This window comes from Coenobita brevimanus, chromosome 92 (assembly GCF_032717465.1).
Source record: "Coenobita brevimanus isolate Jiangsu-jjx chromosome 92, ASM3271746v2, whole genome shotgun sequence".
In the NCBI taxonomy this organism is placed as follows: Eukaryota; Metazoa; Arthropoda; class Malacostraca; order Decapoda; family Coenobitidae; genus Coenobita; species Coenobita brevimanus.
Genome location: NC_137045.1, coordinates 3,662,765 through 3,690,537, shown reverse-complemented (window position 1 = coordinate 3,690,537; position 27,773 = coordinate 3,662,765). Strand labels below are relative to the sequence as shown.

Here is a 27,773-nt window from a genome sequence, read left to right as displayed (position 1 = left end):
CGTCGATTTTAAAAGGAGAAATATACCATGCATGACAATGATAAGGTATAGTAAGGAAAATAAAGCAGTAAGGAAGAGGTGCAAGAAAACATGCTAAAACATGCTAAGCTGACGAGAATTCAGGCCTTCATGCACGGTCACTTGCAGGTAACAATACCGTAAAATGATGCAAATGGATGATGAGCGCACATGGTTTTTAACATTCTTTTTCCGCTTCCATCAGCTGTTCGTCGCTCATTTATTTACTCCTTCACACCAATACCTGTCTGCCAGTCAGCTAACATAACAAGGCCACAGAGGTGAGGTGGTGGAAGCGCAATACAGACGTCACTGGCAAACACTTGATTAACGGAGGGGCCACCTGTGCTTGAGTATAAGGGGAGGAGGGAGGAGGGGAGTTAGAGGACTGGGGAGAGAACGCAGCGCAGGAGTGAGAGAGCAGGTGAAGAACAGGGGAAGGGATATGAGAGAGAGAGAGAGAGAGAGAGAGAGAGAGAGAGAGAGAGAGAGAGAGAGAGGGGGGGGGCTATGAATGAGGGGTAGAGTGAGAATTGACAGGTGGGAGAGGGAGAAGTAATATGGAGAGAGGAAGGAGAATAAGAATGAAAGGGAGAGGTGAGAGTGGTGGGAAGGGCAGAGACAGAAGAATGGAGAGGGGAGAAGGAAATACAGGAAGGGAGAGAAATGAAGATAAGAAGCAAGATAAGTGTCCAAACGACGTCACTGTAGCAGTCTACCATATTGCAAGATTACTAATCTTATATTTTTAACCCTACTAAAGTTGACTGGAAACGTTTGCCTGTATTTTCAAAGTCATTACCTCTACTGTAATTAAACAAGTCTATTGTGAAGTATTTATCATCTATCATATCATGTTGCAGGGGATGATTTTATGTTCTGATCTAACTTCAGACTCCTTACTTGTAAATTCATTTATTTGTGCCTGTTCTTCGCAGCTTATCTGCACTGTCGGCTCAGCTTCAGATCATTCCTTATTCTTTTCCTTAGCTAACAATCTCTGCTGTATATTATGTATACAGTATACAATATGCATTTTTATTCTTATTGGCAAAATTATAGGACGAAACTAGCTACGTTTGAGCCTAGTTAAATAACTTTTCTAGACCCCTATGATATAACTGTCATACTGTAGTCAAAGTGTGAAAAGGAAGCATGAGGACATGATCAGGAAAAGGGAATGGAATGAAAGAGAATGATGCACAAAATATAAACGATAAGGGGGAGAATGTTACAAGGTTAGAAATAAAGATGAAGAGAAATGGGAAGGGAGAATAATAAGAGGTGATAAGTAATGAAATAACGAGGGATATGGGAAGCGTAAATGCGAAATGAAGTCTAAGGATGATTAAAAGTGCGGTGATGCAAAGAGGATGAAAGTGAAGAGAAGGGTTGGGAAGAGGAGGAGAGTGGAAGGGTGACTGGTGAATGGGTGAGATAAGGCAGAAGACGTAAGAAGGTGTGTGAGGAAAGAAGGGAGAACGCGGGGAAAGGAGGGAGAAGAGAGGAAAGGGAGGGAGAAGGAGGAGTGAAGCAGGTGAGGGGAAGGGAGAGAAGTGGGAAGGGAGGAAGGGGTAGGGGATGAAAAAAAGGGATCAAAAATAGGGAAGAGAGTGAAGAGGAAAGGGAAGTGTGGGAGAGGAGATGATGTGGTGTGAGTGAGAGTGGGGAAAGAAAATGAGAGGGGAAAGTGAAGGGAGAAAAGGTGAATGGTTGAGGAAACGTGGTAGGAGGCGAAGTGGGAGAGAGGCAAGGGGTGCGGGGAAGTACAGGGGTGTCATTTAGTACTGGGGACGGGGAGGAGAAACAAGAGGGATGTGTAAGAAAAGATATTTGGGAAGTTAGTGAAAGAGAAATGATGGGCGAGGGAAAGGGAGATAATGAATGAGGAGTCAGTGAGAGGGCAAAATGATATGGGGGGAAGAGGAAGGCTAAAGGTGAAATGTGGGGAAGGACATCAGTTGAAAGGAACGGGCAAGACAGGAGGAAAGCGAGGCAAGGGATGAGGGAGGAGGGGGAGGTGAGGAAGAGACGGAGGTGAGGGGTGAGAGACAGACGAGGGAAGAGAAAGATGAGTGCGAGTGGAAGGAAGGGATGAAGCTGCTGAGGAGGACGGGAAAGACAGTGGGTGAGGAAGGTTAGAGGTGAGAGAGAGGCGGTGAGGGGAGACGGAGAGGAAGAGTAGGTAATGGGAGGACGAGAGGGAGGTGGGGGTGTGTGACTGGAGGCGGGGGGTGATGGTGAGCGAGGAATGACACGTAACAACAACTCCACGTGACCAAGCTCTCAGTCACTAGCATGCCAATACACTGGAGGTAAAACTGTCTGCTCCCTTGACACACTGACTCATCCCTCACCGTCACTCTACCTCTTGGAGTCTTGAGGCCATAACGCACTCCAATAACCCATGATTAGAGCAATAAATAGTTTTCCTTGTTGTTAATAATTATCTACCTGACCGTTCATTACCAGCCATCTAACCTGAGTTCCTGCAGGGTGACCGCAACATGAATACCTCCAAGCCACTCAAACAGCTAATAACCACTTCCTCCCTCCACATTATTGCTGTAATCATTGTGCATCCTTTAACCTTCAGCCACAGAGATTTACGTTCTTTTCTCACACTATTGCTGTATCGTTCTGTCATCTGCCCCCTGAATTAAAATGAATTGCTATAGCCTTGCCAATGCTAAAGAAAAGAACGTAATAACGCCTTCTAGTCCATAAACCAAAATTGCCTGTATAATAATCCTTCTCAGCGACTTGAACCTGGCTATAAAATAACCTCTCTCAGTGACTCAAATCTAAATAAACTGAATCATATGTCTGTGACTCAAACCCTTTCCACGTCTGAAGAGTGAATGAACTGTATAATAACCCATTTCTGTGACTCACACCAGAATGTCCTGTGTAAGATTCCCAGGTTCCTACGACTCACTTTCAGCTTAATAAAATTGTCTGGTGTTAGTTGGATTTGAATTCAGCACTTAAGTTATTCCCACCATGACAGGGTTGATGGTGACAGTGTTAACTCTCAGGCTCCTACGATTTACTCTAAAGTAAGCAACGTAGTTTGGGCGATGCTAACAGAATAATCGGTCTGTTCCTACCATAAGAGATTAATGGCCAGATTATTAAATATTAGGTTCGTATGATTTACTCTTTGCCGAATAAAATAATCTGGAGTTAGCTGCAATAGAATACTAGAGTTATTCCGACCATTCGAGGGTCAAGAGCGACTATTAACTCAAGGGCTCCTATGACCGACTTTCACCTGCATCAAATCTGCCGTTAGCTAGACAAAATTAGTAAAGTTTTCCATTCATGACAATTTATTGGTAACATTATTGATTCTTCAGGTTACTTTGATTTACTTTAAGCTTAACATAATCGTCTGGCATTAGTTGGAATAGAAAACTAGAGTTGTTCGAATTACGAGAGGGTTAATAACTCAGACTAAAATGAAGTACTGTACAGCATTACCCTTGTGAACGAGTGTACAACTTTGGGTAATGGGTCAGTCACGAAATTCCTATTAGTGTTCACCACAGGAGAGACTGGTGGTACTGTGTGGCTGTGTCCCCTCCTCAGCCTCCAGAACACACACACACACACACACACACACACACACACACACACACACACACACACACACAAGCGCTCGTATCCTATTCTGCACATACACATACCGGTACATATCCTTCACAAATCACGCCCTTTTCCTTTTTCCCCGTCAGTTCCCCACATCTTGTTCTTACTCCCATACCCCCAGCTCTATATTCTCCTAGCCATACTCATTTTCCCTCACCTCTACCCGAAACTACGTACTCACCTCTTCCCTTTCTTACCTTCTCTCTTCCCTCACGTTATTTTCATCCACTTTAATTTTCCATCCTTCTCCTCCTGAACTTCCCCATGTACCCTGCCCTTCTCGTTCTGAACAGCCTCTTTCCTTCTTCCCTCCTTTCCACACCTCTCTCTCCCCCCTTGCCTTCCTTACTCTCCACAGCCTTCCCTTTCCTTTTCCTTCTTCCTTCCCACCGTTTTCATTTCCATCAATATTTCTTCCTCTTGGCACGCCCCATCTTTGTCTTCAAGCCTCATCGCCTATTTTCTCTGCTTCCTTACCGTCTCCCCGTTTCTTTTCCTCCTTGCTCTTCTCCCCCTTTCTCCATTCCACCAATAACTCCCCATATCCTACCCAATGTCTCCCCACTCCTGGCCTCATCTTTCTTCCCCGCCATCTGCCTCCCTTTGGTGACAGTATAACGTCTCTCTCTCTCTCTCTCTCTCTCTCTCTCTCTCTCTCTCTCTCTCTCTCACTAATGCAGTCAGCTGTGATTACGGTCATCCACACCGCACCTGTTGCTAGAAGAGCCAGTGCTTGTGTGTGTGTGTGTGTGTGTGTGTGTGTGTGTGTGTGTGTGTGTGTGTGTGTGTGTGTGTGTGTGTGTGTGTGTGTGTGTGTGTGTGTGTGTGTGCGTGCGTGTGTAGCGGGTAATGAGCATGTGCGCGGTGAGGAGGGCAGGAGGGTGACCATCTGGTGCCGGGTCCTGTTATGCACACCCTCACCCTCACCCCCTCACCTCTACTCCCCTCCCCCCGAGCATCCCTCCCTCTTTTGTCTCACCCCCGACCCCCACTCCCTCTAATCCCCCTCCCACCCCTAGTTCCTCCAGCCCCCTCCCTTCTTTTGTCTCTACCTTGAATAATCTCTCCACTTCTTTCTTATCTATCCCCCTTCCCCCCACATTTCACTCTTATATCTCTTACCCTCACCTTTAACCCTACACACTAACCCCTCTCTCTTTTATCTCACAGCTTCCATCCATAATCCTTCCCGTACACGCCTCCCTTACCCCCCACCTTTGCTCTCGGTCCCTACACCCTTCCACACACATACACATCCATACTCCTCTTTTGTCTCACTACCTCACCTCTACCCCTACCTCCCACATATCCCTCTTTGCCCTACATCCCTCCAGCTTTGTCTCGCACCCCTTTCTCTCACCACAACCACTTTGTTCTCCTACGTCCTCTTCGTTCTTTAACTCTCACGCTCCTATGATACGCTGTCTGGATGATAAACTCGTCCGGCGTTACTTGGGGTAAAGTGCTAAATGAAAGGCCACCACGAGATGATTAGTGAGTAAATACGTACTAACCACCCCTTGCTTAGTCCGAGAATCCATTACTCTGTTCACAGCTAAGACGTTCTCTTAAGTTTACGACGTACCAAATCCTTCGTAACTCCCAAACACAGAGGCGTTAAGATATTAGTGTTAACAAAGTCAGAAATACTTTTAACAAAATAAATGACGATGTACGGATAGTAAAGTGCCAGATCCAGAGGCACTAGGTCAAGGTGGGAGAAGTGCATGTAACCTCATCTGTACATCTTCATATATTTTTTTTTATAATGTGTTTTTATATTTGAATAGATGCTGGCCACAAAAATATTCCTAAGCGAGTCAATGGCCTGTGAAACATTGATAGGATTAACAATAAAACAAAAATCATTCCAGAACAAACAGGAGTGTGTGTGTGTGTGTGTGTGTGTGTGTGTGTGTGTGTGTGTGTGTGTGTGTGTGTGTGTGTGTGTGTGTGTGTGTGTGTGTGTGTGTGTGTGTGTGTGTGTGTGTGTGTGTGTGTGTGTGTGTGTGTGTGTGTGTGTGTGTGTGTGTGTGTGTGTGTGTGTGTGTGTGTGTGTGTGTGTGTGTGTGTGTGTGTGAGAGAGAGAGAGAGAGAGAGAGAGAGAGAGAGAGAGAGAGAGAGAGAGATACTGGGCGGGGGCAGTGACTATGCAGTTCATGAGGGGCTGGACGCGCTACTTGCCATCTTATTTATAACCTGCTGTAAAAGCCCCTTCCTCCAATACCGACGCACCTCACGCTCCCTGACTCAAGGGGGTCTGTAAAATTAAGACACAAGGCCGGACGAAATGGACGAATTGCGTAACTGACAGGGATAGCGTCAAAAATATCGGTTCACCACAATAGAGTACTTATAATCACTGCTATGATCAAATTAGGATATTTTATTCCAGGAAACTTCAGATGCTTTTAATCAGCAGTGAGAAATTACACATAGTTAAAGGGCTAAAAACATTAATACAACTGATGCGGCAATGTAAAGCTTAGATATTTTGCCCTGGCCAGCTCCTTATGATATTTTATTTGCGTGAAAGAAACCTTACGCAGGAAACGGGGCGATGCGCTGAAGCATTTCAAGTGGAGTAATATCACAGCATTAAGCAATAACTTTACTGAAGGGATCATAGTTAAGTAACTTTTAATAAGCCTTCTTAATTAGGCGTTATTATAGACGTGAATGCATGATGAGATAAGATGGAAGATAATTTCGTAAGGTGTTCAAAGTTTACCGCAAGGTCACAGTAGCAGTAGTTCGTTCCTCACTACTCAGTATGCTACAGGAACGAGCATCATCATCATAATCATCAACAAGCCAACCCTATTCCTAACTAACAAATCGACTACACAGGATCCCGAAATACAAAAGAAAAAAACATGATACTTTGACAAGTACGAAGAGTGTCAGTTCAATGGGCCTTGGGTTGGTTCCCAACTTTTTGCATTAAGAAATCAGTTCACCCGTCACTCAACACTCTGATGCTTTGAGAAAATTGTTGTAATTAGTGAGCAATACATTACACATAAAAATACTTTGCCGAGTTATGTGCGCAAGGTAGACAATGACCTTGAATAACCAACCTTTTGATTTTTATACAATATGTACAACCAGTAAGCATTACATAGCACTCAAAACCAATCAACTGTGACCTTCAATACTGAACCCACTAACTAATAAGTACACAGCAATCGACCACCAAACCACCCACATAATTATACAGTAGACGGAAGCATACCAAAAGTTCGGGCAAAGAAAGCGTGTGAACAAGAGTGTGAGAATGAGTGCAGGAATGAGTTAGCCCCAAGGTACCGATGATTATGTTACACGGTAGTGGGTGGAGCAGGATTTGTGTATGTAACAGCTGACGCCTTGTGCCATGCTGTGTGGGTGGAGGGGTGGGCTGGGTTTGGGATGGGGAGGGGGTGGGGGAAGGGAAATAATTTAGTGGACGGTGGATAGCTCATGATACCTTGGTGATAAATGGTTGTTGATGATGTCGATGAACTATTAAACTACCTGTAGGTGGATGACTGGTAACTGGTCGATATGAGGAGGTGGATGATTAACCGATGTGATAAGTGAATAACTGGCGACGGGTTGCTGTTCTGTATCCTACCGTATATAACTGGTGTTTGCTGATCGTTGTTACGTGGATATCTGGCTCGTTTCCTGAGGCCAGTGCCATACGCATCCACCAAAATATAATGCAACACACATGACCCTTAGGCATTATAGTTCTTTTACGTTTGTTTGGTCTACATTTTCGTCTTTTTGCAACTTATTTAACGTACCACAGTGGCAGAATAATACAATACTACAGCTGAACATCCTTTCCACTGTATTTCTTCGTAACCAGCATCATATTTTAGTGTTAAGCTCTTGTTACAACTCAGCATTCACGATGGAGAGAAAACAATTTTAGGCAAAGTTACAGTAAGTAGAGAATATGCAACAAGGACCTGTCTGTAATGATAAATCCTAGGGGTATTTCAGAACTGGAATAATGATAGTAGTTCAAGCAGGTAAATGAGTGCGCCGTCTGACTATAGTGTAGACGTACGATATGATCTATGTGAATACTGTACATGGTTGATGGGTTACGTGTGGGTGGGTGCTGGGTGATTTACTGTGGTAGTCGAATGGCTGGCTTTTGTGGGACAAAACTACAAAGTACAAGAGAGAGAGAGAGAGAGAGAGACCTTCACTGATATACAAACCTTACACACCAAGAGGTCCTTTCTAAGTAGTTCGATCCTAATAATAACAGGAAGATTACACAAGACAGAAGATAGTGGGAAAATAACTGACTACAGTGGATGACATTCATATAGTACCTGTGATAGTTAGGTCGACAAAAATAAAGCTTGAAGAATTTGAGTGGATGGTAGTGGGGACGATTCTGCAGGGTGGATATATTGGATGGTTAACCTCTTTCTTCCGATGCTTGATTCTTTTTCTATGACCACCAGACGATTTTATGCAGCGTAAGAGAGACCTTTAGTAATGAAAAGGTTAATGGAGTCTGGCTTTAATCCTTCCATTACCAGGCGTCTCCCTTTTCAACTGAATAAAATCGTCTTTAGAATAAAATGTAAAAGACATCACTGTATTGAAATGACTAAAGGGAAATGAACTAGGGGAAGGGGGAGTCAGGCGAGTTGTGAGGGTGGATAATGAATAGTGACGGTATTAGAAGGACGACAAAAGCTCTACGAATAGCGAAGAAGATGGCCATGATGGTGATAAAGAGGGGTACTGAAGGGATGATAGCAGAGTCCGTAGAAAATGATGGAGGAAAAGGGGGTGACCATAAAATCCTGAAGATGAGTGGGGATGGCAGTGACTGGCAAAAGGTGTAGTTGGCCAGACCGATGGAAGACGATAGGAACTGTGGTGGTGGTTGTGGTGGCAGAGAGAACTGACTCGTAATGTAACTCAGCACCTGTACTTGCTGGACTGATGGAAGACATGTATAGTCACTAAGTTGTTGGGCTGATGGAAGAAGGTTGGACTGACGGTGATGGTAGTTACTGAGACGGAACATAAGTAGGTAGTTGTACTTGGGTAGACCGATGGAAGACAGTAGGAATAATGGTTGTGGTGGCAGCTATTGGGACGTAACGAAATTTAACAGGTGATCATGCTGGTGAATATGAGTAAGTGGATAAGTGGAGGACTCGTGGAACAGATAGAAATCTATTTGTGATACACTAGTGAGATAAGAGATAACGGAGGAGGAGGAGGAGTAGAGAGAGAGAGAGAGAGAGAGAGAGAGAGAGAGAGAGAGAGAGAGAGAGAGAGCGATGACTCCAGGGAGACACAGAAGAGAGGGTGAAGAAAGGGAGAGAGGGGATGGAGTGCTGGAGACAGTGGGAGGGAGCGAAGTGAGGGAGAAGTGAAGGACCCTCAGGCACTGTTATGGCCCACAGACCTCAAGATGCACCCGCAAACTCCCACACTCCCCCTCCCCTCCCCTCCACTCTCCTCTCCCCTCTTCGTTCATTCTTCTCTCACTCCCTCCTCCCTCCCTCTCTAGTCTTTCACACCTTCCGCCTCTCTCTCTCTCTCACACACACACACACACACACACACACACACACACACACACACACACTGCTGATACCTTCCTTCTTTCAACCCTCACAACTTATTTCCCATGCATAATATACAGCACTCATAAACAAGTCATATAAAATAATGACACCAAAAATCAATCTCAGCTATGCAACACACTTCATCCATAATGCTGACTGAGACTGCTGAGTAAGAGTATGACTACTGAGTAAGAAAGCTGAGTATGACTGCTAAGATACAATACCGAATCAGAGTGCCAGGTGAGATTTGTGTGAATCTTGCTGAATGGTTCTGCTAAAAGAGACTGATAACTGATTCTGCTGAGGGGGAATGCTGAATGAAACTCACTACTAGCCGAGTTTGCCGAGTAAGAATGCTCAGTGATTCTGCTGAGTGACACTGTTGAGTGATTTTGCTTTGTGAGAATGCTCAGTTGAGACTGCGAACTGATTTCTGATGAGTATGACTACTGAGGAACTACTACGAAAGACTACTGATTGATACCGCTGAGAGACACCAGTGGGAAAGCCTGCTGAATGTACTGCTGAGTGTGTGCTCAGACCATAGAAATCATGGGAACTCTGAGAGCATCATTCACCACAACCAGTCATAAGAAACGAAAACATCGTTATTATCAACATAAGCAACGACACACTTAGGCATTCACCTATCTCGTCCAGACCAAAGACATTACCCAGTTACGTGACTTATCTATGCACCTGAGAGCAATAGCAGTAGATCTTATATGTACTTAACAGCATATTAACATTATTTAGGTTACCCATGGCGCATTATCACGTTCGTCTACAGTATATCATAAATCAAACGACCCTTTCAAGCACGTACGCACCTTATGCACTTAACGGTAAATGAAATAAACACTGTATTTCTGCAGCAGAAATGTCACTAATGGCAGAAATGTCTTGGGCTTAGGAGGCACCCCAACACCTTATTCATTCTTTTTGTTTGTTTTCATACTATTCGTTAATTTTTTTTATCCTCTTTTATATTTTTTGTATTTTCAATATCAACACAACATGTAAAAATAACACACCAGAGAGTATCATCGTGCTACATGCCGATTTAAAGTGTTATAAGGAAGAGGTCTATGGAGCTCCATAGGGCCACGAGTATGAGGTCCTACAGTAATTTCATAAGTATTTTCTCTTCTATCATCCTGACCACAACACGCACCACGCCGGTCATTCGGACATAAAATTTTCCCCGACGACTCTCTTCAGCGACTTTTCTAGTAATCGTGAAACAGCATTATTGGACAGCGTATCCACTCTCTCTCTCTCTCTCTCTCTCTCTCTCTCTCTCCCTTCCCCTGACAATTTAACAAAAGGTCCGACATTTCCTGGTAATTCTCGTTGACTACAAGCATTTTAGGAAAACACGAGGCGAAAAGGATGGGCTTAGGCTATTTGTAACATGGACGAATAACACTACATACTAAAACTGTGTCGATGATGAAGAGTTACGGTTATTTCAGTCCGACATGAACCCTCCTCAGTTTCTAAGTCGACCCAGAACTACAAGTACTGTATCTTCAAACTAAACAATTTCCAACATGTGGGCATAATTCTTCCATCTGGACAATTCATGGCACTGTGAAATCAAGACACATTTGTAAGAGTTGGAAATCAGTAGTTCTGGACAACTCTCACACTGACTAATCACGTGTAATCCACCAAGGAAGGAACTACGCCTGGAAGCGGGGGTAGGAAGAAGGTTAAGATAGAAGAAATGCGAAGTATAAAATGTAGATTACTAACAGAAAAAAAATAATCTTACACAATGATTATCCTTAGCTCTTTGAATCCGAGTGACTTTTTTTTTTTTTTTACTTTATTCTTGCTGCTTAGAAAAGGCTCCTTGAACTGGGCGGGTTTATTAAGGTGAGATTTAACTCCCTCAGTTCGAAAAATCTACAGTATGCCAGGGTAAATAAAATCGTCAGAAGGCAAGAATAAAGTGAAAACAAAGACGTCCCGGGGTTCAAAGGGTTAATAAGATGGGATGAAACTCTTCCTGTCCTCTAATGTGGACTGCAGTACCTGTTGTCTGAGGCCCCTCCGATGCTTCGAGGAGGGCAGGAGGCCGATCGTGCTTCTGAAGGAGTAGCTGGAGGGTGAGGGCGGCTTCTCTCTCCCCTCCCGCTTTTTCCCGATACTGGAGGGATCGTTTGGGTCGTCCTTCGGCGCACCCTTGTGTTTCCGCGATGACTTACGAGGGGACGACTTTGAGGCTTCCACGTCGGATTCTTCAACGTACAGGGCGTTGTTCTTGCTCGACCTCGACGATCCCGGGAAGGTCTGGGTGGGTATTTGGGTGTCCTCGCTAAGGGAATCGTGGCTCATCTCATCCTCAGAAGGCGTCTGTTTGTGCCTCGCGAAGTCCACAACGATCTCCGACTCCGACCGAGGGAGGGTGGCGGGCAACCCGAGGGACATCTCCAGTTCCTCCAGCAGAGACCTGATCCCTTCGGTACTTGCGGTGGTGGTGGCCAGGTTTTAGGTTTCCAAGGGCGGGTGTTCATAGACTGGGGAGGTATGAGGAAACTGGCATACTGACGGAGAGTGATGAATGGAGATTGGTTGACGGTCTGTGCTCGGCGGACGGACAAAACTTCGTAAAGCGAAGGTTCACAGACACAGGAGGAATAAAGAGCTGGACATAATGACGGAGGGCAACGGACGGAGACGAACTGAGTGGTGAGGTGCGACGGAGGGAATGGGACGTGCTGGACTGGTCACTGCTCGCTGCTTACTGCCGCGTTGAGCTCACCTGGCCCGAGACGCACACACTCCCACGTATGCGCGCGCGCACACACACACACACACACACACACACACACACACACACACACACACACACACAGAAAATGTGATCCATATACGCTAGGGTACACTCATACATAAGAATTATACATAAATACACATAAATCCCCCCCTCTCTCTCTCTCTCACACACACACACACACACACACACACACACACACACACACACACACACACACACACACAGAAAGGTCTAAGAATGTTGCCTCTGTAGCGGATAACACACGTGCACACTCACTCAACACACCCTCCACACAATCATCCATTCACATTCATCTCCGCCCTCTCACTATGCACTCTCCCTTTTTCATTCTCATATTCACTGCTTTATTCATATGCCTCTCCACCCCCTGTGCTATCACTCATCCGTATCCATTCACTCGCTCACTCGAGAAGTAACGTAATCTTACTCACCCTTTTTTCTCCACTCTCACTCTGCAATACTCACCCGACCCTCATGCACGCACACTGAATGATACCCACTTACATCTTACTCACTGATACTTGTTCACCTACCTCTGATCCACTTATACATATCTTACTCTTCCATCCCTCGTACACTCACACTTATCTAAGCCATCCATCATACTTCACACTTATCTTGCTCAGCTACCCCTCATACATACTTACTGTACTCAGCCGCCGCCCCCCCTTACACATTACACTCACACTTATTTTTCTCTTCTCTAACACACTTGCATTTGTCTTACCCAGCCAGTCCTCACACACTCACACTTGTCTTAACCACTACATTCTTTTACTAAACGAACTCGAATATTACTCATTATCGCCGACACTTATTCTATATTTACATATACCCACACCATATGCATACCTACACCCTCCAGTACACGATCTGCAACTCACCGTACCACCTACACCCTCACTACACCACCTTCACCCTCACTACACCACCTTCACCCTCACTACAACACCTACGTCCTCACACCACCTACACCCTCACACCACCTACACCCTCAGTCCACCACCTACATCCTCACACCACCTACACTCTCACTACACCAACTGCACGTTCACTGTACCATCTACACCCTCACTACACAACCTAAACCTTCATTACACAACTTTACACCATGAGATCTCTCCTGTACACCCCGTACACTCGTATTTGCAACACTACACCTCTTGCCGGTTTTAACTTTACAGATTTTCTGAAAACTCCCGTAAATATCACAAGAACTCACTCTTAGCATCGGCATACATTAAAAAAAAAAAAAAAAAAAAAAAATGATGCACTGCCCCATATGCCACCAGATACAAACAAATTTTACAACAATATTCAGACTGACAGCAAGGCATGGTACAATTCGCGTAAAATGAAGCATAACCGGCGCAATTTTCTAATCAGTTCTTCATAATTTGGAACAATACTCCAGTCAGGGAAAATTCATGATGCCCTATTTCATGTTAACCTCTTCAATCCCGTGACCTACTCTCTAGTTTATTCACACCATCTTCAGACAATACAGACTTTATTAATCTCCTTACTGTGAGAGGGATCTAAGCTGAACAAAACTGCCTAGAGACCGAGAGTATAAAACTGAAAATGATCATCGTACTGAAGAGATTAAACATGATAATGTTTTATTATCGGCCTCTGCGCCGAAGACAATGGACAGAAAATGCCAAAATCAATGCATTTTAATATAACGCGGAAACCGTGATAAGTAACTTTTTCAAATCCTTCTCAAAATGAATTCATGGATGATTACTTCAGCTGGAAATGACCGCTGACATTCTTCACTGATGTACATGAATGGTTGACAATTTGATCTGTTATACTACTTGATACTGATAGAACGACTTCAGTCAAATGACATTTTAATTTCATATTTGCATTTTCCAGATGTTATTTGCTTAAGTTACGGACAGATTTTGAAATAGAAGGGTTTGATATACCCTTCATTATTAAATATCCTTCCCAAGCTGAATATAATCGTTTGTCATTCGCATTTCGCAAGAAAAAGGTGCAGTAATATATCACTGGACCGAAGGATTAACGAAGGGGTGATTAGAGTCCTCTGTAAGGGAATACTGTATGTATAAAATTAAGATCATGTATTGGAGAAACAATGTTAACGCCCACAGTGAGATGGCTGCTCTGTTTGCTTTGTTCAGTCTTTCTACTTTCAGATAAATTTGTAAATTCTGGAGGCCCTTTTTATTTATTTATTCATTTATTTATTTTGTGACGGCGTTACAGTAGAAACAGTCTCCTCTAACTCCTTCACAATCTCTTTCTCTTTTTTTTTTTCCTTGAGCAGAATAAAACTGTCTAGTGGTAGCTTGCATCATATATGAAGTACGTCACCTGACAGATGGGGGTTAACAGTGTGTACAGTACTGTAATTTGGGACACTTTCTAGTGCTGAACTTGAAAAAGGCTAACGATAGTGTACCTGAGGCGCACACTCATGTTTCCCGCACCACTTCCTACCTCACTGCGTTACTGAACGTTGTGGTTAACCAGTGACTTAGTTCTCTCTGCTTTCTCTTTACATTTACATAATTTGTTTGGTGAGAGTAAGTTGGAGGCTTTGATATACTTGCTTTTTCTTTGGCACATTCTCTCCGCTAGGTATGTTTTCTGGAAAACCAGTCTTTTGCATTTTATATATAAGTTGCTACCTTGGTAAGAGTCATATTACACATTCATATAGAAAAGATACATGTCATAGTTCCCTTTTCGAACCCCTTCAGTACCATGACGTATTATATCCATTTGTGCTGCTGTCTCCAGAAAGTTTCATTCAGCTTAGGAAAGGCTTTTCAAACTGGATGTTAACTGTTACCTTCATAAATGTAAACAATCCTCAAGCTGAATACAACAGTCTGTGGAAAACAGTTATCAAATAACAAAGAACGTCACCGCACTATAAAAGTTAATGCATCCAATGATGGTAGTCAGTTTTCAGATGTCACAATTTTATGCACTGACTGCTCCTATTACAAATGTATATGCTGGCTGACGTGGAAGTACAGTAAATAAATGTAAGAAGTGTGCTACATGACGTTGGTATGCTATACTCTTTAAATTTTAATTTGGCCTGAAACTGACATCTCTTCATTTTGAATAGTGTGCCGAAAGAAGAGATTAATAGATGAATACATCGCTAGGCGCGAAGAAATGCTGCGGAGGACTGTAGAGCCGTAGTACTGTTCTATTCTGCCATCGAACTAAGAGAACTAAGCTGCAAAAGGCCGAAAATTCGTATCATGTTAAGAGAACGAACAATAATGTGTTGATATTCGTTTGTGGTGTAAGGAGCAGGACTTGAAACTGAGGACGTAGCTGTAATGATGAAGGAATTGTTCGTGGTTGAGGTTATGTGGTACAGTCAGGAAAATACGTATCTTACTAAGGTTTGCTAAACACACCGTAACAGAAGTCGAATCAACCTAGACACGTACTCCTTTGGTTATTATTTAGGTGGTTCTTAATAAGTTCTGAACAATAATGTGAGAATATTTGATTCCGTGATTGTATAGCATCCCATTCATGACTCTGAGTATCTTGGTGAGTGCCAGCATACTTTATATTTCATCTTAGGAAGAAGCATCAAGGTACAGTGGACAGTGAGCCTTGTTTCTAATCTCATTGCGACAGATTTTCCCCCCCCCAAAAAAAAAAAAAAAAAAAAAAAAAAAATCGTCTAGCAGCAACAGAAGCAAAATTCACAGGACATCATCGTACTGAGGGGGTTAAGTGATATACAGAGACTAACAGGCAAAAATGAATAATAATGCGGTTGCCGGAAAGGAAGAAGGTTGTAGCAGCGTGAGTGGTTATATCTGACTGGATCTGTAAAAAATTATGTTACTTGATGGCACCTGCAAAGAGTGGTATTTTCAGGATTCTATTCTCCGTCCTACTGTTTTCACACACACACACACACACACACACACACACACACACACACACACACACACACACACAACCAATTATCACATCCACACCCGCACCACAATTCCCATACCCACAACACTGGCACACCACCATCCATATCACTCCCACATCCACACCACCACCTTAACCCACACACACACACACCACCATTACCCAGGATCAAAGCGCACCCCCAGAAAAATCCAGGTGTAGGATTTCTCGTTAGCGCCGCCTCACCTGCCCACACTGGCTCCGAGAATTTGGTTTGTTATCCTCTTTGGTAGTTTTTGCGAGTATGTCTTCTGTCGCCCACTGCCTTTCTTCCTTCCTTCCTCCTCTTGCCACGCCTCTTCCACCCATGACTTCTCTTGCTCAACTACTTCTTCTACTTTTTCGTTTTCTTCTTTCTTTTCCACCTTCCCCGTCTTCTTCTCCTCCCCCGTCTGTTCCTCCTCCTACTCCTCCTCCTCATCATCATCACCATAATCCCTTGCGATGTAGTTTGTCAGCTACTTTTATCATTTTTTCTCTTTCGTCCTCTTCCTCTTCTCTTTCTTCCTCTTCCTCCTCCTCCTCCTCTTCTTCTTCTTCCTCCTCCTCCTCCTCCTCCTTCACTTTTACGCTTTGGCTTGTTACTATCTTCTAGCAGGTTCAGTGCGTCTTTTGCCTCCCTACTTTACTCCTCCTCCTCCTCTCCTTCCAGCTCCTCCGCCTCTTCCCTCTTCCACTCCTACCTACACGAAAATTATTTATAATTTATGTTGGTTGGGTTGGGTCTGATGACGGCACAGAAAAGATAAGGGTGGATATGAAAATATAGTTTTGAATTGAAAGAGAGAGAGAGAGAGAGAGAGAGAGAGAGAGAGAGAGAGAGAGTTTGTAACATATTATCTCACGACCTAAAATACATTCTAAGTAAGAAGGATTTGATGGCAAAAAGTATTTTCCTGATTTCGAGTGACAGCTGTGGTCTGATTTTTTTTTTTCTTTCAAGTGTAATTGTTAGTTCAATAACAAAAGACTGAAAATTTAATAATTCATGAACTGTTGGTCTAATATTTAATAACAATAATAATTCCTTAACCAATTGCAGGAAAAACAACTGAATTCTATAATTTTTGAGGAAATGTTAAAACTAACCATATTATTTATGTACTTTATGACACAGAGCTTGTACTTTTTGTATTCTGCACGTGCTATTGCGTGCCAGTCCATCAGTCTAATTTTCATTAATATTTGTTCTCAACCTTTCGAACTGGGTACATACTCTATGATGGCATTGTTAAAATCTTCGGTGTCAAGAAGCAAAGGAATGGAGTATAAAGTTACTGCTGTGCCAGCAGAGGTGATGAACACAAGAAGTAATCACTCACAATTTTGCAGGCAAAGAGTTTTGCAGATCTTTTATCACTGCATACATAACTACTTCTTACATCTTAACACTAAGTATGGGGTGACAGCCCACTACGGGGCAAGACACGCGGAGAGCAAGATGAAGTTGCTACAGGTCCACTGACTGAATCACTGTGATGAAACTATATAAGGTAAATAAGAGTATAGACTCCTGACTTCACTTTTAGCAGCACCTGACCACTAATTAAGCTGAGACTAAAAATATACTAAAGGAAATGATGCATGACTGTTATCATATCATAATTATCTTCATATTCGTTTAATTTACTTTCCAACATTATCGCCTAAAAAAGGCATTGTTTCGCTCAAAATGAACCAGCTTGATGCAGACGACACCACAGCATTCCACACTTTGTTTCATTAGAAACACGATTGAAAACACGAGTAAGAAAGCTAAGCAAAGACAAAAACCAATGGTTTATTTCAGCACCGTAACGCAAGCCCTCACGAGCAACAACAGGAGCAGTTCTGAAGCTGGGCCTCATTATCTCGCCACAAACACATACAGTTCGTTTGGCGATATTCCAATGATGACCTGGGCGCTGCTGTCAAAATCTGGTTGCTTGAAATAAGGTCAAGACAACATCATCGAACTTATTCTTCTTTGGCCCGTTGCTGGGCGATCATGTGGAACGGACTCTGAAAGAATAACGCATATTTTAAGATAACATTCATGTTTGATATGACGGTACAGTCACGCACTGTGAACTTATGACGATGACGGCACTGATTTTCATTCAACCCTGGTACATTATACAAGACAGTATGTTCCCAGTAACACTAAGCCCGCGGCCTTTGGTTCCTTCTTCCTCGCATAAAAAAAAAAAAAAAACGCGAGAAAAATTGTGGGTATGATGTGTAGGGGCAATCGACGCTGCTGTCAGGAAGGGGGGCCTGGGGGCGAGCTGGAACAATATTCAGCTAACAATTGAGTTCCCAGAATCCCTGCGAGCTACCTATCTTTGGTTACTACACCCCACATACACCCACACACATGTACACAAGCATGTAAACAATGGTGCACACACACACACACACACACACACACACACACACACACACAATGAATCCAAGGCGGCCTGCTCTTGGCAATTCACTCATCCACACACACATACAGACACACGTAAAGCAAGTGTAGGCACAAATACAAGTGTCTCAAGTATTAAGTCGTGTGTGTGTGTGTGTGTGTGTGTGTGTGTGTGTGTGTGTGTGTGTGTAAGCCTGAACTGTCAGAGGGATGGAGTATGAAGAGGTGAATGTGAGGAATGCGAGGGATGGAATGTGGTGGGATGGAGTGTGGAGGGTGGAGTGTAAGAAAATGGTGTGAGGAATAGAGTGTGAAGGGTGAAGCGTAAGGGGATGGAGTGTGAGGAGTGGAGTGTGTTGGGTGGAGTATGAGGGGATGGGGTGTGAAGGGTGAAGCGTAGGTGGTGTGTGTGGGAGGTGGTGTGTGAGGGGGTGGTGGAGTGTGAGAGTGTAAGTATGAACTGTAATGCTGACCGTAAACGTTAGTGAATAAAATGTTAGAATTTAGCTCATTCGCTCCTGTAATTTTTGTTTTTTAGGTTAATCATGACTATCAGACTATTTTATTCTGCACGAGAAAGCATGGTAGTTGTCTATTCTATCTATCTATAGCCCGACGCCCTAATCCCGCAAAGGGTGGCCGCAGACAAAACGCCTCCAAGTCACTCTGTCACCCACCATTTGATTACCCTCCCCCCAACTCACCCCCCCCTCCCTTATATACCTCTCAACTCCATCCCTCCACCTCATCCTCGGTCTACCCCTCCCTCTCCCTCCCTCCACCTCACCTACATACACCCTCTTAGTCAGTCTTTCATTCTCCATTCTCTCCACATGTCCAAACCACCTCAGTATATTTCTCCTAATCTTCTCAACCACATCCACATCTACCCCACAACGTTCCTTCACTTCTTCATTCGTCAACCTGTCCCTCCACGTCACTCCACATGCTCCTCTCAAGTAACTCATTTCCACTGCTCTCACTCTTGACTTGTTCCCCTCTTGCAAGGTTGTACAAAGATTAATAACTGCTATAACGCCTCCAGTTCCAAATTATGAGGTGAAATATAATCGTCTGGCCGTAGGAGGAATATCATTAACAAGTAACTATCTCTGTGAACTGTGGCAAAAATATCTTAGAAATTTTGAGTCCGTACTGCAAGGCAAAAAAAATAAATAAATAAATAAATAAATAAATAAAAGTAATGATGTATGAAAACAGAGATCAAATAATAAGTTATGAATCTTTAGCAGTGGTGAAATATCGCGTAAGAATTTGTCTGAATGAGAATCACCGACAAACAGTACCTTATTTCTCCATATAAACCAAATACAGGTGAATTAAGAGGCATATCTGTAACTAATATTAACGTAATACCGAATCAGGAAAGGACTAATATCGACTTGGAAGAAAACCTCAACAATTATGTCATAACGTGTCCATTTCCTCACCCAATTCAATAAACAACTTCAACTTGCTCTTGATAATGGAAAAAAAGGATAAAGACCGAGTAACATTACAAACTTTCCTTTCAGTTTACCTATCATGCTTCCTCATCTAACGTAATGACAGACGGAAAATAGGACTAATAAGTAAATCCCTCTCACACCGACTACTTCCCTCGAGACCCGACACTCACCACTCTGCCTTGTAACTCCGCCAGCAAGACACTCTAACTTTACCTCTCAGCACCGAAGTTTAACAGAACAGCTCCTTCAATCATCTACATGGCCAGGCGGGTGAGACAGCTGAGTGGTGGTCAGGGTGATGGAGGGAGTGTGAGGGAAGGAGGTGGAAAAGAGAGGGATAGGTAGGTGAGGTAGAGGAGGGTAAAGGTAGTATAGAATGAGAAAGAAAGTTGAAAAGAGGTAAAGATGGTGGAAGGGAAAAGTAAAAAGAGGTAAGGATGGAAAGCAAGGTGGAAGGGAGAGGCAAAAGAGGTAAGAATGACAGAAGAGAGGTAAAAGAGGTAAGGAAGGCGTGAGAGAGAGAGAGAGAGAGAGAGAGAGAGAGAGAGAGAGAGAGAGAGAGAGAGAGAGAGAGAGAGAGAGAGAGAGAGAGAGAATAAATGTGGTAAGGAAAAGTGGAAAGAGGAAATATGACGGAAAGTAAGTGGATAAAAAGATGAAGGAAAGCGATTAGAAGCAGATGAAGGGAAGGGCGAGAGATTGCTGGGAGAGAAGAAAAGATGAAGGATGAAAGGGGGAGGCTGCAAGGTGGGGGAGAGAGGGAGAGAATTTGTTGGGAAGGTAGGGAGGAGATGGAGAGAAGGTGGAAAAGAAGAGGAGGGATGGTGATGACGTACGGGATATAGTGTAAAGAAGAGGTGGTAAAAAAAAAAAAGTGGTAGAGAGGTGGTGAGAGGCAGTTGTGGTGGTGGTGGTAAGGAGGTAAGGGGTGTGGAGAGGTAGGGGAACTGATGAGAATGGGAAAAGGTGAAGGCTGTGTGGAGGCTGTAACGAGGCGTGAGAGGTGGAGGTGAAAGACAAAAAAAGGTGGTGAGGAGATGTAGAGGTATGGGAGGTGGAGAGGTGTGGGAGTGGTGAGGTGTGGAAGGTGTAAAGGTGCCGGATGTGCAGAGCTGCAAAGAGGTGGGGATGTGTGGGAGTTGAGAGGTGTGAGGCGCACAGATGTGTAAGATGAAGAAATGGGGGAGATGGTGGAGAGGTGAAGATAGAGTGTAACGATGGAAGGTGTACATGTGGAGAGAGAGAGTGAAGAGGTTAAGTGGAGGTGAAGAGATCGAGAGGGTAGAGAGAAGGGGAGAGCGTGAAGAGATGGAGAATGAAAGGGTGAGATGAAGCATGGAAGGTGGAGATGTGTGTGAGGTGGTGGTGAAGAAGCGTGGGAGATGGAGAGGAGGGAAGGCGAAGAGGACGTGGTGATGAAGTATGGGTGGAGAAGAGAAGGTAAAAGGGAAGAGCGGGAGAAAGACAGACGGAGAAAAGTGGTGAGGAGGTGTGCAATGAAGGGAGGAAGAGAAGTGATGAGGAGATGGTGAAGAGATGAGGGAGGAAGATAGGAGGAGAGAAGGTGACAAGGAGATGGTAAGGACGTGTGGGTGGTGGAGAGGTGGAGAAAAGGTGGAGGGAGCGAGAGGTTGTTATTGGGGAGGCCAGGAGACCAGCAATAAAGGTGCTGTGGCTAATTTTCATTTCGTCGCACCCTCACGGATTTTCTGGATTACTTACGATCTCACATTTTTTCCCGTTTTCAGATCATTGTTGGTGATATAAATAATTCATAAAAAACAGATACAATAGTAATAATAATAATAATAATAATAATAATAATAATAATAATAGTAATAATAATAATAATAATAATAATAACAATAACAATAATAATAATGACAACAACAACAATAATAATAATAATAATAATAATAATGATGATAATACTAATGTGAAAAATGATAATGTAATAATAACAAAAATGAAAACATTAATAGCAATAATAATAACAAAAATAATAAGTTTAAGAATAAGCATGAGAATACCATCACCAACAGTATTATTATATAACTTACACTACTAACCCAGTGAGACATGAGACAGCAAATGGAAGTCACCAAAATAATATCTAACACTTAACTTTTACTATGAGTCTAGAATTACCTGTTACTATCAACGCTGGACTGCCGGATAAGGGGAGGCTAATGAAATGGATGCAGTAATTGGTAATGGAAAGGGTAATGGGTAAGGAGAGGGGGTATTGATCACAGGGAAGTAAGGATAAAAAAAGGAAGGGGAAATGAGGGAGAGAAAAAGGATGGGAAGCAGGTGATGGCATGGGAAGGAGAGGACTGGGAAAAAGAAAGGATGTGGAGAAAAGGAGGGGAGGATAAGGTGTTAAAAAGAAGGGAAGACAAAAAAAAATATAAGGAGGGCGATTAAGAAAAGGAATGGAATAGAAGACAGTAATGGAAAGGACAGAGAAGGGTAGTTGTTGTTACTCATTCCCGGTCCGCCTGATCGAGCAGACCCGTCGACAGAGGGTAAGCAACTGCCCCAGTGGAGTAGGGTGGTAATAAAGAGGTAAGAAAATGAAAGCAAAGTGTGACAGATGAAAGGGAAAGGAGGACAGGGAAAGAATTGAAGGATAGGGTTAGGGAAAGGTGGGCAGGGAAAGAAATGAAGGATGGGGTTAGGGAAAGGAAGACAAGGAGAGAAATGAAGAAGAGGGTAAGGGTAAGGAGATGGGGAATGAAACAAAGGAAGGAAGAATGAGGAGAGCTGAAAAGAGAATGAGGCAAATGAGGGGAGTTGTTTTTATGCAGAAAGAGGAAACTGAAAAAAAAAAAGAAAGAGCGAAAAATTAATCCCATAGTGGAAGCTGAACAAGAGACCCTTTCATTTCGAGATTCCCGAATGAACTGCATTTGATGATTGGAGGTCGTTGGCAAAGAGTGGTACAGAATGAGGAAGACTATTTGAGTTGACTGTCTGTGTACGTAGAGCACTGAGAGAAGAGGATAGGGAAGGGTAAGGCTGGGGAAGAGAAAGGGGAAGGAAACACTGAGGAGGAAAAATGGATGGCTAAATGAGAGAAGAGAAGAGAAGAGAAGAGAGAAGAAAAGATGACAAGTGAAGAGGAGAGGAAAAGAGAAAAGTGATTTGAGAAAATAGGGAAACAGAAAAGAAGAGAATAAGAAGACAAGACACACACACACACACACACACACACACACACACACACACACAAACTGGGAGAGAGAGAGAGAGAGAGAGAGAGAGAGAGAGAGAGAGAGAGAGAGAGAGAGAGAGAGAGAGAATGTGAAAGAAAAGTAATGGAGAACAAGCAAGATCATTTAATGACAATAAAAATGCACAAAAAAGAGTAGGAAGAAGAATGGAAGGGGAAGGAATGAGAATGGAGAGGGGAAAGAAAGGAGAGAGTAAGGGAGAGAAGCGGAAGGAAGGGAGCGTGAAGGAAGAGGGAGGGTGTGAGGGAGAGAGAGGGAACAGCACAAAAAAAAGGACAATGACAATCAAACATTAACATAACTATTTGTCTTTTCGATCCCGCTTGTTACATGGTGGGATGAACTAACGTAACTTTTCTGTGAGTCGTTGATAAGGATAACGAAGCAGGGAAGAGATTAAGGTGGAGAGGAGGGGGGGAGGAGGAAGAAGTAGCAGCGAATGAGGAAGAAGTCGCAGCGCATACGTCACAAGCTGGTGATGTTATGGTGACAGTATTACCCTCTTTAGCCGATCAATACTCTCTCTCTCTCTCTCTCTCTCTCTCTCTCTCTCTCTCCCCACCTTTCCTTCCCTGTCCCCTCAACCACCCTAATCCCTCCTTCCATCCTGCCTCTCCTTATCTCTAAGCTACCTTCCTCCCTTTTCTACAATTCCTTCATATATCACTTCTCCTTCTCTCCAGTTTTACTCCCTCCTTCCTTCTTTCTTCCATCCAAATCATTCCTTACCTTCTCTTTCCTTCCTCCCCGACCCCCTAACCTCTTTCTTCCCTGACTTCCCCCCTCACTTTCAGCCATCCTTCCATCTGTATATCCTCTCCTTCCCTCCTTCCTTCCTCCTCTCCTTTCCTCCTTACTCGCTCTTACCTTTCTCTCCTCCCCCTTCTTTCCTCTCACCCTTTTCTCACCCACCACCCCTTAGTTGTCTTCAGCCATCTTACTAAAAATTTACCCTGAAAAATAAGTCTGATGTCACATTCATTTTTTCCATAAGGGTGCTGTAGTAAAATGTGTCATGTCACTTAAAGCTGACCTGCACTTGGGTACGTTGCCAGTTATCCGGAAATAGAAGTAGGGGTTAGGAGATGGAGATATGGTATAGGGTTGAGGATATAGGCATGGGGATTAATTTATTATGGGTAGCTGCATGCAAGCTGGAGCTCGCGCGAGCACGCACACACACACACACACACACACACACACACACACACACACACACACACACACACACACACACACACACTCGTACACACATATATACTGTACATACAATCATACACATACACACATACGTAAGTAACCATAAGATCTGTATATCAAGGTAATCATTGCAGTGATAGTCCAAGGTATTTACATTAAGAGGTGCGCTCTCGGTGTAGATATACTGATGTAAAAGCACATTATTTAGTCCTATAAACTATCTCGGAGGAGCATCATTGAGCAAGCGATCCCTAAGTAAAAAAAAAAAAAAATGGAGGATACTGGAAACAGAACACTTACATTTCATTACAAATAATATTCATGACTACCATCAGTTCCATGGTATATCCTGCTACCGCTGAACTTAGGAAATATCTCAGGTAGTCCATCTATCTACCTGCTACCTATCGAATGCTACACATCTTAACCCCATTTGGAGCGGCCACAGATGAACCGCCTCTATGTCACCCTGTCCTCCGCCACTGGGCTGCGTTTCTCTCTAACTCACGCACCCCTCTCCCATTTACCTTTCCATTCCATTCCTCCATCTCATTCTCAGTCTCCCCCCCTCCACGTTCCGCTCACTTACATACAGTTTCCTAGTTAGTCTCTCAATCTCCATCCTCTCCATGTGGTCAAACTATTTCCTACTGTTTTCTAGCACTTCCACTTCAACACCACTGCTCTCCTTTTCCTCATTTGTCTTTCTGTCTCCCCACGTAGCTCGACAAGGTCCACTCTGACAACTCCTTAATGGCAGTGAAGGGGAATTACTTTTGCATTCCCATGACAAGCTGTTTAGTTGATTCTAGAGGAGTTTTTGCATCTCTTTCTGGTCGCCAGCAGTTCCTTGGTCGTCAGTATGGAAGAAGCTTTCTCAAAGTTTGGATTTCATGAGGCGGATCCTTATTGAACCTTTTCTAGTGGATCCTCTGCTAATGCTGTTTGTTATATCCTGTTACTACATCCAGATTTAGGCACACATAGGGTCTTACTCGTTCATATCATTGCCAAAATATATAAAAGCAACAAAACAATTTCAACAACAAAAAGAAAAGAGACGATGACTCGAATCAAATATGAAAAGAGCGTCAGATAAGCCGGAGGGGAGTGGGGCGGAGGATGGGTATGAGGGGGAGAGAGAGAACGAGAGTGAGGAGCAAAGCTGACAAGAAGCTGATGAGGCACCAGGCTTAGCATGCACCACTCACATCCCTACACCCCAGCCCACCCTAGCTCATCTCTACACTATCTACATTACCCATACATTCCCATTATTTCATACACCCATATTTTCTCCACATCACACACTACACATTCCCTTCTTACACTATCTACACTCATCATACCCTTCTAACATCCCAACACCATTTATAGTATCTTTGTACTGCACCCTTATTTCATTAGCTGACACCCTACATCCAAATGCCACCCTTACCTTCTCCACATTACCTATATTATCCATATCGTCCCTACAACATACACATCACCTAAACACTTCCTTCACCACATACATCTGTAGCCTTCTTACACCTCAGCACCACCCATACTTCCTTTACATCACCTGTATCCCTCCTATACCCCTGTTCTTCCATCTAGCCCAACCTCGACAATCCAGCTACATCTACAGTATATCACTACAGCACTTGGATTCTTTCATCCTTCCATATCCATAAAACCATACACCATCCTACTCTTTCGCTCCTTCAAATCTCATGATTTATACTGCCCTACACTGTCACCTCTCACACAACTGTGCTCGCCCATCCATCCACACCATGCCTCTGCATCAACACACCATCCTTAATACCAAGCCTCTCCACACTACTACATTCACGCACCATCTGAGGGCGTGTCCACATGTGTCCTCGAACATGTGTTGTCAGTACAGCTGGCAACATGCTTGCAGGCATGTATACAGCAGTATTTAGACAGAAGCTTCGAGCTTACTGGCAGCAGAGTTAATGCGATGCAAGGCAATTGAGACATCATGATGTTGCTGACATGATCTGAAAGCTTCTGTTCCTACCATACGTGTAGTATGTTCGTTACTTGTGTTTCTTATGTTCCAAGCACTTAATGGAACATAAATGTGGAGGCACCCTAAGCCTTTCTACATCTCTACAGTCTCTTATCATTTACACTGCCATCGTTGCATCTTTCCAACACTACATCCATACACCACTTGCGCTTCTGATCTGACATCCATCCACAACCTTACATACACCCCATCTACCTTCCGCTCTCTTTCCCTCCATAAGCTTACATCTAAGATTCCCCAGACCATCATCTTGATTCACTTCTAATCCCCCATCTCTCTGCATCTCTACAGTCATATCTCCACCAGGCTTTCACTTTAACAATTGCGTTATCCTTCACCTATTCAGTACCTCCCAGCATCCAAACTTTCTTTCGCTTCCTCAACAATACTTTCACACCTCTCAGCGCTCCTTAATCTGTACATTCCTACACCATCTTCATGTCTTCACACTACCTTCATCCCTCTAAACTTCGGCACGCCCAAACATTCGCTAATTCACCCTCCCCTACAGCTCAACATGCTGACACATTAGTTACCCACACAATCTGCCACTTCCAGCATCCTTCCGTCTTACACTTTCTTACGCGCCACACTTCCAGCTTCCTCATTACACCTTCCTACACTCTACACATCCACCTTTCTTCTTACACCTTCCCACACTCTACACTTCTACCCTTCTTCTTGCGCTTTCCTATACTATACGCCACCACCCTCCCTCTTACATTTATCTAAACTCTAAGCTCCCACATCCCTCTTACACATATATATACACCGCACTCCCACCCTTCTTCCTACACCTTCCTACACAAATCACACCCACACCCTATATCCCTTCTTGGACCCTTCTCATCCACCTCCATAACGGATCATTACGCACATAAATAGCTCTGCCTTCCCACGTCTCTCCCTCCCACACATTCTTATACCCCACACTCCCATAACCTTTCTTCGGCAACCAAGACTCATTTATACTTTCCCACACTCATTCGACATGGTAATTCTTTTTCACGTACTTTTCTTCCAATGAAAACCGCGTCACATCGCAAAAACCCACACCAAACCATATCATACCACACCACATAAACACCAAATCACACCACCACCTTATACCAACACCAAACCACATCACCAGTTTATGCCAACACCAGACCAAACCACCACATCATACCAGCACCAAACACCACCACCATTTTTTACCAACACCAAATCACATCGCCACTTTATACCGACACCACACCACACCACCACATTATACCAACACGAAACCACACCACCACATTATACCAACACGAAACCACACCACCACTCTTTACCAACACCAAACCACACCACCACATTATACCAACACCAAACCACACCACCACATCCTTCATATCAACACCAAACCACACCAG

The 27,773-nt window shown here is 43.6% G+C and overlaps 2 protein-coding genes across 2 annotated transcripts in view; both read right to left on the bottom strand.

Annotated features, from left to right (window-relative positions):
* Positions 1-11,699, bottom strand: part of LOC145412241 (facilitated trehalose transporter Tret1-like) — a 50,829-nt gene extending 39,130 nt beyond the window's left edge. The window contains exon 1 of the mRNA XM_080282181.1: positions 11,304-11,699. Coding sequence (XP_080138307.1) covers positions 11,304-11,699 — 396 coding nt within the window. The remainder of the gene's footprint in view (positions 1-11,303) is intronic.
* The window catches only part of LOC145412063 (uncharacterized), a 111,186-nt gene that overhangs the window by 57,544 nt on the left and 25,869 nt on the right, over positions 1-27,773 (bottom strand). The window lies entirely within an intron of this gene.